This window comes from Diadema antillarum, unplaced genomic scaffold (assembly GCF_040938485.1).
Source record: "Diadema antillarum isolate AM-2024a unplaced genomic scaffold, OU_Dant_1.0 seq00001381_RagTag, whole genome shotgun sequence".
NCBI classification, from domain to species: domain Eukaryota; kingdom Metazoa; phylum Echinodermata; class Echinoidea; order Diadematoida; family Diadematidae; genus Diadema; species Diadema antillarum.
Window position 1 is genome coordinate 249,063 of NW_027272139.1, and position 11,041 is coordinate 260,103.

The 11,041-nt window shown below is 37.4% G+C and overlaps 1 protein-coding gene across 1 annotated transcript; it reads left to right on the forward strand.

Annotated features, from left to right (window-relative positions):
- The first annotated feature begins 1,490 nt into the window (after positions 1 to 1,490).
- On the forward strand, positions 1,491 to 10,730 carry LOC139708885 (ras-related protein Rab-4B). The gene is made up of 7 exons (XM_071620848.1): positions 1,491 to 1,559; positions 4,997 to 5,077; positions 5,844 to 5,958; positions 6,951 to 7,013; positions 7,789 to 7,943; positions 8,724 to 8,819; positions 10,498 to 10,730. The coding sequence occupies exons 1-7, from the start codon at positions 1,544 to 1,546 to the stop codon at positions 10,602 to 10,604; spliced, it is 633 nt and encodes a 210-aa protein (XP_071476949.1). The 5' UTR covers positions 1,491 to 1,543; the 3' UTR covers positions 10,605 to 10,730.
- The last annotated feature ends 311 nt before the right edge of the window (positions 10,731 to 11,041 follow it).

The window sequence follows — 11,041 nt, forward strand, 5'->3', positions numbered from 1 at the left end:
ATTGTTTTTGTTTTTGTTTTTACACTTGCTGAACATGCACTCCAAACTATAAGAGCTGTACATCACGCATCGAAAATGAACTTAATCTTTAGCCGTCCCTTCGAAGGACGAAATACTGAAGAAAACAAAGTAGATATACATCGCCACTACAATATGTTGTACAATGCACTCCGGTTTAGAATTGAACGTCCCTCCATACTTTCAAAAATTATTGCAAAGCTTGGAATTTCTGCGCTTGATATATGGGTTTCCTCACTCTTAGTTATGATATTGATATTCGGAAATTATTTACATGATACATGTATAAGTCTTAAACACATTGCTTGATTTACTCTCCAAATAATATAGCCTATATCATTTGAGTTTTTAAATTCCTATTTCATATGTTTATCATCAGATTGTAGAATCGTAAAGCATGGACACTGAGTTGCGCAACTGAATAGGCCAACCCTATATATATATATATATATATATATATATATATATATATATACAGTGTCCATACATATCTATGATGTTAGTTTGCATTTTTGCATTGAAGTAATGATTGATATGTGCAAAGGTAATATTCTACAAGATTGGTATTATTGTTATCATATTATACGATATTGCACTTATCATATCATGGCATATTATGCCATCTATGTTCTAAGTTGGTAGATCCTGATGAAGGCCATGACAGGCCGAAAGCTCGATTAAAACGGAAACGAAGAGAGCAACGCCCGCCTCAAATCGGATTTCTTTCACTACATGCTATCCACAACGAGGCACAGCGTACGTTTCGGTCAGAAACGATCTCTCGCACTATTGTATTCATAGATAAATAAATAAATAAATAAATAATTAAATAAATAAATAAATGAATAAATAAATACACACATAAATACATATATAAATACATAAATACATAGATGAATAAATAAATGAATAAATATGTTGTTTGATTAATTGATAATCAACTAATTAATCATTCACTCAAATAATGCATAAATAAGTACATGAATAAATACATTTGTCAATATTTTTTACTTAATCAACTAATCCGATATTTTCGACAGTAAAGCTCAAAGCTGCCTTTCTTGCAAAATCGAGAGAATGGAAGCCACTCGGACGATCAGGTAATCTTATTCATCGTAAGGAACTTTGAAGTTTTGCCGCATTACAATACAAGTACTTGGTACATGCGCGGAGTCAGCTGCTTACCTCACACCATAGAATACATGCGGCAAGTGATGTACTACAAAATGTGATGGGCGAACCAAGTAAACACGATCGAAATAAGGAGGTAGATGGGCAACAATTTTGAAGTTGAATCAAAATTTCCACAAATATTTGCATAATCTGATATAAAAGAGCTTTTATAAAATTTAAAATAATAATTACTATTTATTTTATATATTTTTTTTATGTATTTGAGGTTATAATTGTCTGTAATTTGTAGTATATTATATTTTTTGGCCAACCATTCGGTATTTTATTGACGAGGTGGAGGCAACTCGGTTGGAAGTAATAGTGAGGAGTTGGTGTCATACATTTCACCAAAATGTCGGAATCATACGGTAAGAAGAAGTCGTAATTCTATCAGTATGTTACATGCTTGAACTTATGTGAAAGAATGTAGTCGTAACACTTTGTTTCAGGTGGTTCCCGGCGTTGTCAATATAGCAAAAATCTTCGATTCCAGCTTCCATGACCATGGTACTGTACGTACGCTACGCCTACGGATGTGACTGTGACATGACAAGTCAGACTGTAGAATACACTCAATCGAGAATCCCGCACAATACGTGCAATATTGCAACCAATACTAGTACATCACTGGACTGTTTTCTTCCGCAGTGAAATACTAATAGACTATAGAATTCTAAACTTCTTAACTGGTTAGTGTAGATTCCGTAGATTCTAGTGCACAATACTGTACCAATAACGAATAATATTAATAGCTCTGTCGCAATACAAATGGCAATGCTATTAAAGTCAGTCTACTGACTACGCATTGATTTACCACTGACTACAGTCCTTTTTACGGTAACACGATGCACAATTTGTACGACATACTATTACTAACGACAACATTAGTGTATTAAACAAATGTAGGCAAAACCGGCCACGGCCGGTGCATGTGCATCCATGCGTTGCGTTGCGTTGGCAAGCAAGGTCAGCTAGGTAGCTAGGTTAGGTTTAATTTAGGGTTAAATTTAGCTATTTTAGGGTGAGGGTTAGGATAGGGTTGTAATTTATTTAAATCTCTAAGCCTATAGTTAGTTAAATTAGTCGAGGCGAGGGCCATTTAGGAAGTCCTTCCGAGAATAAAAGGAAGAAATAAAAGAAAGAACAAAGGAAAGAAGGAAGGACGAAAGATGCTATGCCTTGGAAATCAGCCCGCCACTGTATCAATCATGCATAGAGTAAAACCCCCAGTTGTCGGCTGGCCTCCAGAATCCACACACGTATCACTTCTTCTATCACAAGCCAGCAAATTCTATTGTCACAACACATGCATATCACTTCATTTCACACACTGGCACTGTTGTTCACAACAGGAAAGTGCCTCAGTCACACACCTCCAAAAATACATCTAAAGATAAAATCCCAAATTTTGCCATCAAAAATGCAGAATCGGCACAACTTTTCCAAAGCGTGCGAGAATTACTTCCTGTGTAAAGAATCAGGGTCGCTAAAAAAAAGCGCTAAAAACTGAGAAATTCTTGCGAGATTTTGGCTTATCGCAAGCTCAGCTCAGAATGTGATGGTATCCTCAAAAACACAAAAACAAAATCTCCGTACGCGCTGATGCAATGACTAAATGTGAAGGGGTTGAATGCAAGTGCTGACTCGCCAGAATTCGGACACCAATGGGCGCCGCAATGTCCCCAATACAACCTTGCGCCAGTAAGGTTTGGCGCAGTGCACTTTTCAGCGACGTTGTACACGCATTGACATTGAACTCGTATAGCGCGTGTCCGAATTCTGGAAAGGCCGAACGGATCCTGGGGAATTATCAAGGTGATGATATTTGGGGATTTTATGATGTATTCAACAAAATCAACATTGAGAAAAAGTAGTTATATTTAACATACATCGTGATAGATCTAATTTTGTATGTATTATTTGAGTTGAACAAATATTGCAGAAAAGCTTTGGTAAGTGTCCGAAAACTGGTGGTTTTACTCTAAACATCGTTCAGTGGGGCTGCTTTCACAATTATACTGTGGAAGAAAGCCCCACCGCTGTGCTGATGTACCATTGAATGCCACACAGTGGGGCTGAATTTACGAGTATAACAAGAAACCCGCCATAATTGGTATTACCATGCACGCGATGGTGGGGCTTATTTTACAAGTAGAACCGTTTCTAGTGTCTATGCCTAAATGTACATTGGCGAATTGACCACGTTCAATAAGTGACTCAGATGATTATTTATAGCAAAGTCTGCTCAGGAAATTTTGTTGACATGGTTGAAGTTAAAGTTACATCCTTCCGATGTACGAAGACTCAAAGTAGCATGAAGAAAAACACTTTTACCACCAGACTTGTGGAGGTCCACTCCCATGGCACATCATCCCATGGCAATCCTAACCCATTCCTTACGGGCGAGGTTCCCGTTGCGTCAACTGATGAGTTTCTTCTATCAATATCTGGGGTTTTTTCGGTATGAAAACTGTGTATCACAGTATTATTTGCCTTTTCTCCGATGTAGTGTGCAGTTGTTTTGCTTTAAAACTCATCTGAAGATGTACATAGCGATGTACATAGTGATCAAGGACAAGGTTGAGCTCAGTAGATGTTTGATTTCACTGACCCCATTCAGGTGCGTCTTCTGTGTATACCCATAACAAAAGAGTTTGCGAGCCCATCAGCGCTCGCTCTATTCATACCTTGCGCCCGATCTATATTTCAGTTGTTCTATGGCACATGTAGTTGACCGTGGAAAGGGAGTACATGTACCACTTGACTGCTTTCACACAGGGTGAAATACCAATCTGTCTGTTCTCTGTCCCCTGCAAAAATAATCTCGTTGTGGGTCCTTGAAGGCACTTGGAGAATTGCAGGAATGGGTTAAGAGACTTTTGTTACAATGATACAGTGTTTCTCTAGTCCAGCACTTTAAAACAAATCTTGGTACAGTGCACTCCCGTTATAACGAAATGCTCGGGACCGGCAGTTTTCTTTCGTTATAACGAAATTTCGTTATAACCGAACAAATACAATATATAACGAAAACAAGGAAACCACGTACATATATCATATTCTGTTTGCTGAATACTCATCATACACTGGAAAGCTATGTGAAATGTGATGGGATAACTGTATTACAATAATAAACGCAAGTTCCCCTCAGAAACTGTGCATGACACAAGGAGCGAACACACAGTGGTGTGAAGCGTTCACCCATGCAGAGACGCTATATAGTCAGTTGAGAATGATAAGGGCGTTAAGTTCTCACAAAACCCATAGTGTTCGAGACAACTTAACGCCCTTCTCATTCTCAACAGACGATATTATGCTTGTTCCGCTACATATTTTCGAAAGCAATTCGCATTTCGTTATAACGGAGCACATTTCTTTTGTTTTTCTTTGTCTGTGGCGCTCGGAAAATATTTCGTTATAACGGAAATTTTGCTATGACCGTGTTCGTTATAAGCGAATTTTGTACCATAGACTTTAATGGCGATAATTTTGGGACCAGAAGATTTACTTTGTTAAAACGAAATTTCGTTATAACAGTGTTCATTGTAACGGGAGTGCACTGTACATATTATATTTGCCTCTATAGCAATGCCATTGATGTCACCATATCCTAACATCGTGTTTTATAACTGTTGTTCAACCCATGCATTCATGTACAAATATACCATTGACAAGACAGTGGTAATCAGTGCAATTTTGCACTGCATTGGAGGTCGTAAATTTGTGTAAATTCAACTATGGTTCTCTCTTTCAATCTATCTGCATCCTCTATTTATCTAACTATCTATTTATCTATCTCCGACAGATTTTTTGTTTAAGTTCCTGGTCATTGGCAGTGCAGGAACAGGAAAGTCATGCATTCTCCATCAATTCATTGAGAACAAATGTGAGTATATTTTGATGACAGCCTTTACATTTTCTTTCCAAGTACTTGAATGTCATCTTCATTAATGGTCTGCAGAATCACTTGCCTTTCATTTTTATTTTACCCTATAATCTGATGACTGGATATATATACTGTTAAACTGGGTATTCTCACACAAGTAATTTTTTGTGCTCTGCTGAGTAAAATGAATTTTGTGTGTTTTTAATTCTGCAGAATCAAGATATGGCATAGTGGTAAATAATTCAAGTGAAAAAAGAAATGTGCTTTTTATTTTCATGCTAGTTTCTGGCAGCGTAAAATATGCAAATATTTCCACACCACAAAAAAGAAAATCCCCTTTAACGGTAGTCCTTTTCAACATATTGAATGTAATTGTTCATTTTAGACAGATACTCTGCTCTATTGTACTTACATTATCTTCTCTTGTCATTGAATGGACGTTAACTTATCCGTATCGAAGCCTGTGGATCACTACCAACTTCCCTGTGTGTATTATGCAATCAGAAGATCTGATTTTTTTTTTTCATGATATACCATTTTATGTCTGAGATGATCGTTAAAAAGTAATGAAAATGTCAGTGTGAAATGATGTTCCTTGCATCAAAAGCTGTGTGTCACTTGCAAAGTGCTAGATATTTAAAACAATTGATGATTTGGTGCATGAACTTTGATTTCCCTTCCATTTTTAAAATGGGGAGTGATTGACATTAGTCCATCTGATCCATCTGTGTATTTTGTGCATGCCCTGTGGCCACTTGTTCTGCAGTTAAGCAGGACTCTAACCACACAATAGGTGTGGAATTCGGCTCCAAGATCATCAACGCTGGAGGGAAGTCAGTCAAGCTTCAGATATGGGACACAGCAGGCCAGGAAAGGTTCAGGTATGAGGAAGACCTATGAAAGGTGCACCACTTTTGCTAGTACATTGTAGGAAGACCTGCAAAATATTGACTGACTGGGCAAATATAAGAATTATGAATTTACCCCAAGCATCATATTGGATGAGTTCAGTGAGAGTAAATGCATAAAATCATTAGAATACATCAGTTCAGTTCTAAAAGATTTAGGTAAGATGTCAAAAGCTATGAACTTAGGTTGTAATCATTGTTGGGTGGAAATGCTGTACTTTGATATGTGATGTTGTAATAGTACGGCAATATAAAGTAGAAAGAGAAAACCACAATGTTAGACTTTGTCATGAATTACATATTGCCTCAACTTGCAACTGACATAATTATGTGAAGGGTAATATTACCCTGCCCCCTACCTTATGAAGGCGCCAAGTCAAATACTCGATTACATTATGCTGGAAAAAGTGAAAATGTGTGGAACTCTCTTTATACTTCATTTCTACCCTTCAACTGCTCTGACATGTAAAAACTATTGTATCATTCATATCAGTCGAAGACGCCACATGGATTAAACTGTAGGGTCCATTTTTTTTTTTTACTTTATCAATGTGTGGTACTTATTTTTCTCCCTAACTTGAATCTTAAAAATGTAGAATAAGAGTCTCTTTTAAAGTTCTGGTGAAATACAGAGTTTGTATATATGTTGCTAGTCTTAAAGCCTGTACGACCAAAATGACATATATGTTATATGAATGTAATCCTATGTATGGAAAAATGAAATAATATAATGTCATACAGAAAGTTTAAATGATGATTATTTGCCCTTTTTGCTACTGTTAATCATGTCAAAAACTTTCTACTAGGAATGTTGAGTAATGACAGTTTATGTGTAGGGAACATATTTGTTACAGAACTATGTCCTAAACGTCGCCTAATTTGATGTGTTTTCCTCCCTCGTACTAAGATTGATTTTCACGGATTGACTGTATGTGTATATTTTATTTCTTTGCTCAATTTTGAAGGTCAGTGACAAGGAGTTATTACAGAGGAGCTGCTGGTGCACTGCTGGTGTATGATATCACGAGGTGAAGTGAAATTCAGTTTCCTTATACAGTATAGGAAAAACAATACGTACCTCATCCCATTGATGTGTGTATTAAAAGTTTACACACACACACACACACACACACAGATGTACAATACACTCATCCTTACGCCTGTTAATGAAAATCAAGGTAAATGTGCTTTCCCGGACAAAACTAGTGATTTCTGATAAAAGAATTGGAATTGCACTCAGACATATCGTCTGTTGAGAATGAGAAGGGCGTGAAGTGGTCTTGAACACTATGGGTTTAGTGGCAACTTAATGCCCTTCTCATGCTCAACCAATGATATACTGCTGTGTTTATGCAGTCAGAGTAATGTCAGTTGTGCGTCATTTAACACATTATTCTGTAAAATACTTTGAAAAACTGAAGCACTTTTGTGGAAGCAAACCACAAATGTATAAATTCTTTGTAAGTCTGCCAGTTCTTTTCTTTCTTTTGATATCATTGCCATTTGTTGATATGCATTGGCCTTTAGTATCAATTTTGACTTCCTAACTTTTGAAATATAACAAATATTTGTTTTCAGTGTTCTGTAAATTAATTTTGTTGTCTTAAAAGTAGCTGTAACTATGTTATGCATTGTGTGAGCGTAGATACAACATCACACATATGCATACCAGGTATACAATTTTCTGTGCAATTCGCCATTAAACTTGGACTGTATCCTTTCATGAATATAAAAACACACTCTGTGTGAATGTGTATGGCAACGATCTCATTTACAAATACCCCTTATCTGTGTCCTATACAGTCGCGAGACGTACAACGCACTCACAAAATGGCTGACAGATGCCAGGACGCTGGCGAGCCCCAACATCGTCATCATCCTCTGCGGCAACAAGAAAGACCTGGACGCAGACAGAGAAGTCACATTCCTGGAAGCTAGCCGCTTTGCTCAAGAAAATGGTGCGTGATGTTGTGTGCAGCATGCAGGCACAGTTTCTAGCAATTTACTTCCTCACTGTTCCCATAGATTGATGGAATGTAAACAGATGTTACCATGAAATATCCATGTTTTACCTAGTAGAGTTTTCATGTTTTACCTAGTAGAGTTTTCATGTTTTGTTAGAAATAGAAGGCAGTCCCACAACATACACTACCATCCATCTCTGGTTGTTGCGACATTGTTCCACAATATTCATTGTCTTTTTTTGCAGTTTGGACATGTCACAGAAGCCGTTATTCTCAACTTGTATTTTTTGCAGTTGTATCTTTTTCTTATGTTTAGTGCCACTTTCATATGCACTGAAGGCTAGAAGTATATTCAAACTTCCCACGAGATTGAGCTGAAGTTCTTCATGACTGTGCTGTTACAGTGCGGTGTGATAGTATCGCGTATTCAGTGAATGTGGATTGATCAGGATTGTGCATGGGTTACCAGGTACATCTACACTGCAGAACACTGCATCAGAATGGGTAAAATACAAATGGAGTGATACACTATGGCGTAGCTGAAAATAAAAACAAATACCAACATCAGCGTTCAAAGTGTTATGACTGTAAGGTCAGAAAAGCGCAGAAAGTTTGTAGGTTTTTATATTGGATGTGCAGGAGTCACTAACATCCTTTCAGCCAATAGGAATTAAAAGGCCTAATGGATGGTGATGATATGAAGGCCAAATGGGATGCAGTGAGTTGATTTTGCTGGATTTCTTTGCTATCACCGTAATTCTCATTGTTTCACAGAAATGATGTTTTTGGAGACAAGCGCCCTCACTGGTGAAAATGTGGAAGAAGCTTTCCTGAAGTGTGCTAGGTCAATACTCAACAAGATTGAAATCGGTAAGATACATCGCTATGAACATTGCTTCAGATAGAAATTGCCTTTGGCTCGAGCCAGAGGATATCTCTTGCGACCCAGTAGTGTTGCAGCATCAGTGCAATTGATTTCATCCTTAGCGTAGAGAGCTATTTCACAAGTTTCTTCAAGTTTATGTTTCTACAAATCCACCGAGGTTGCAACTGAAATTATTTGTTGAGATCACTTATCCTTTCTGTGAATATGAAAGACATTGTGCAATTTTTGTATGGAAAGTATAGTTCAAGAAAAAATGGTTGAAGTTTGTTCAAAATTAACGACAATGCAGTAAATGTGAATCCCTAGAAAATTTTAAATTTGACTTACCAGCTGTGTTTGTTTAACCCTCTTGGGAAGGTCAGCCTGAAGTGCTATTAGCATCTGATATACCAAAACATGTTGCTGATGGGGCTGAAAAGGTTAACATGGATTCCAGTATGTAAGCTACTTAATTGTGATGCATGTCTTATGTCTTTCATCACAAGACAATGAAGCGTGAATGACAACTTTTTGATTAAGACAGACATTATTCAAATTACTTGGTTGCAACATTTTTGGTGCTAACAGGAATTTTATGTCCTCACCTTTCTTGTGCATGTAGCAAAAATTTTTATTGGAGAAACTTATGACATCTGAGGGGAAGGTACAAAATTTCATGGGGCAGAATTAGTATGCATTCCTGCATTAGCCTTTCATCACACAGGAGCAAGTGTTATGTGGTAGATTCAAATACTGTCAAACCAGAAATTTTCACTTAGATGAAACTTTCATGAATTTCACAATGATCAGCGATTTGTGCAAGTAAAACACAAGCAAAAGGTTTTTTGTCAACACAATCCAGTACATGTAGTCTACATACAATTTTTTCAATTTTGCAGTTTGGAAAATTTCATGCTGCTAAAAGGTTTGGAAAATTTCATGCTGCTAAAAAGGCCATGAGGTTCAATTTGCACCCAACATTGGCTGTTGGCTCCAATTTGTGAAAGTTTCATACCCCAATTTTGGGTTTTACAATACCTCTTTATATTAGATGAATACAATTGTAGGTCACAATAACAGAGAAATCAGTATTTTTTAGTGGTTGGCAAGTTATGAAATCTGTTACATGCAATATTGCTGTTTGATCATCAAAATGAAGAGATAATGCATAAGATAAGGTAGTTATTATATAATAGGAGTACCATTGTTAGAATGATTGGTTTTAGAACATTCAGGAAATCCCTCTTCTTCTTTTTTTGCTGTACTCAAGTTCTTAAGAGTTTGTTCTATTAAACAGTTCATTGTCTATCAAAGGAAATGAATGCTTCATTAGTATCCTCATTAATTTTCTTTGGGTATTACGTTGAAAATCATTTGAAATATGGTCATGACTTGTTTGCTATACTTCACATCATTTTTCTGAAGACACTGAGGGCAGTTATATAGAGGTAACAAAAAGATTTTTAATCTATGAGTCTCTGTGTTCACTATTCAAACAAATCGAAGCACCAAGCACCAATTGGACAAGAAGAGGAAGGGTGTCATTTTTTTTTTTTTTTTTTGGGGGGGGGGGGGGGGGAGGAACTGCACAAGAATTTGGTGAGAAAAGTAAGGGATTAATGGCACAATGTATTGGACCTGATGGAACAACTATGACCACAATATTTTGTTTGCCCTGCTCAGGTGAGCTGGACCCTGAGAGAATGGGATCTGGTATCCAGTACGGTGACTCCACGCTGAGGAAAGTCACAAGACCGCCTGTCCGCACATCGCAGTCATGTTCGTGCTGAGCCTGTACGTTCTCTGAGAGGAGCAGATAGCCAAAGGCAACAACAATGAAAACAAACTCAAGTACTGTATACGCCATATATTTCGTGGTGGTGTTTGATGAGGGTTTCCTCTTTTTTTTTGGGGGGGGGGGGGGCATATACTATCCACTCTCAACACCACACCAGTGCAGTGTGTGTATGCATATTGTCTCAAAGTTCGGAATTCACTGAAACTTTGCTTCTTGAAAAGAGGTGATTCTCATTTCTCATTCTGTCACAGTAATTCATGTGAGCAAGATTTAACCACTCTCAAAATTGTCTTACAGCCCCAAATGTGTGAAATATATGGCGCATACAGCAGTTATTCTCACGGCCTGTAAATGAAATTGGTGATATTCACTCTGAGTAACCAGTCAACGGCACAGGAGTGCATGTCACAGGATCCGCTGCATCTGTAT

Coding starts and splice junctions, on each gene's coding strand:
- LOC139708885 (XM_071620848.1), top strand. Junction 5,078..5,843: donor TCAATTCATTGAGAACAAAT/GTGAGTATATTT, acceptor CTTGTTCTGCAG/TTAAGCAGGACTCTAACCAC. Junction 8,820..10,497: donor ACTCAACAAGATTGAAATCG/GTAAGATACATC, acceptor TGCCCTGCTCAG/GTGAGCTGGACCCTGAGAGA.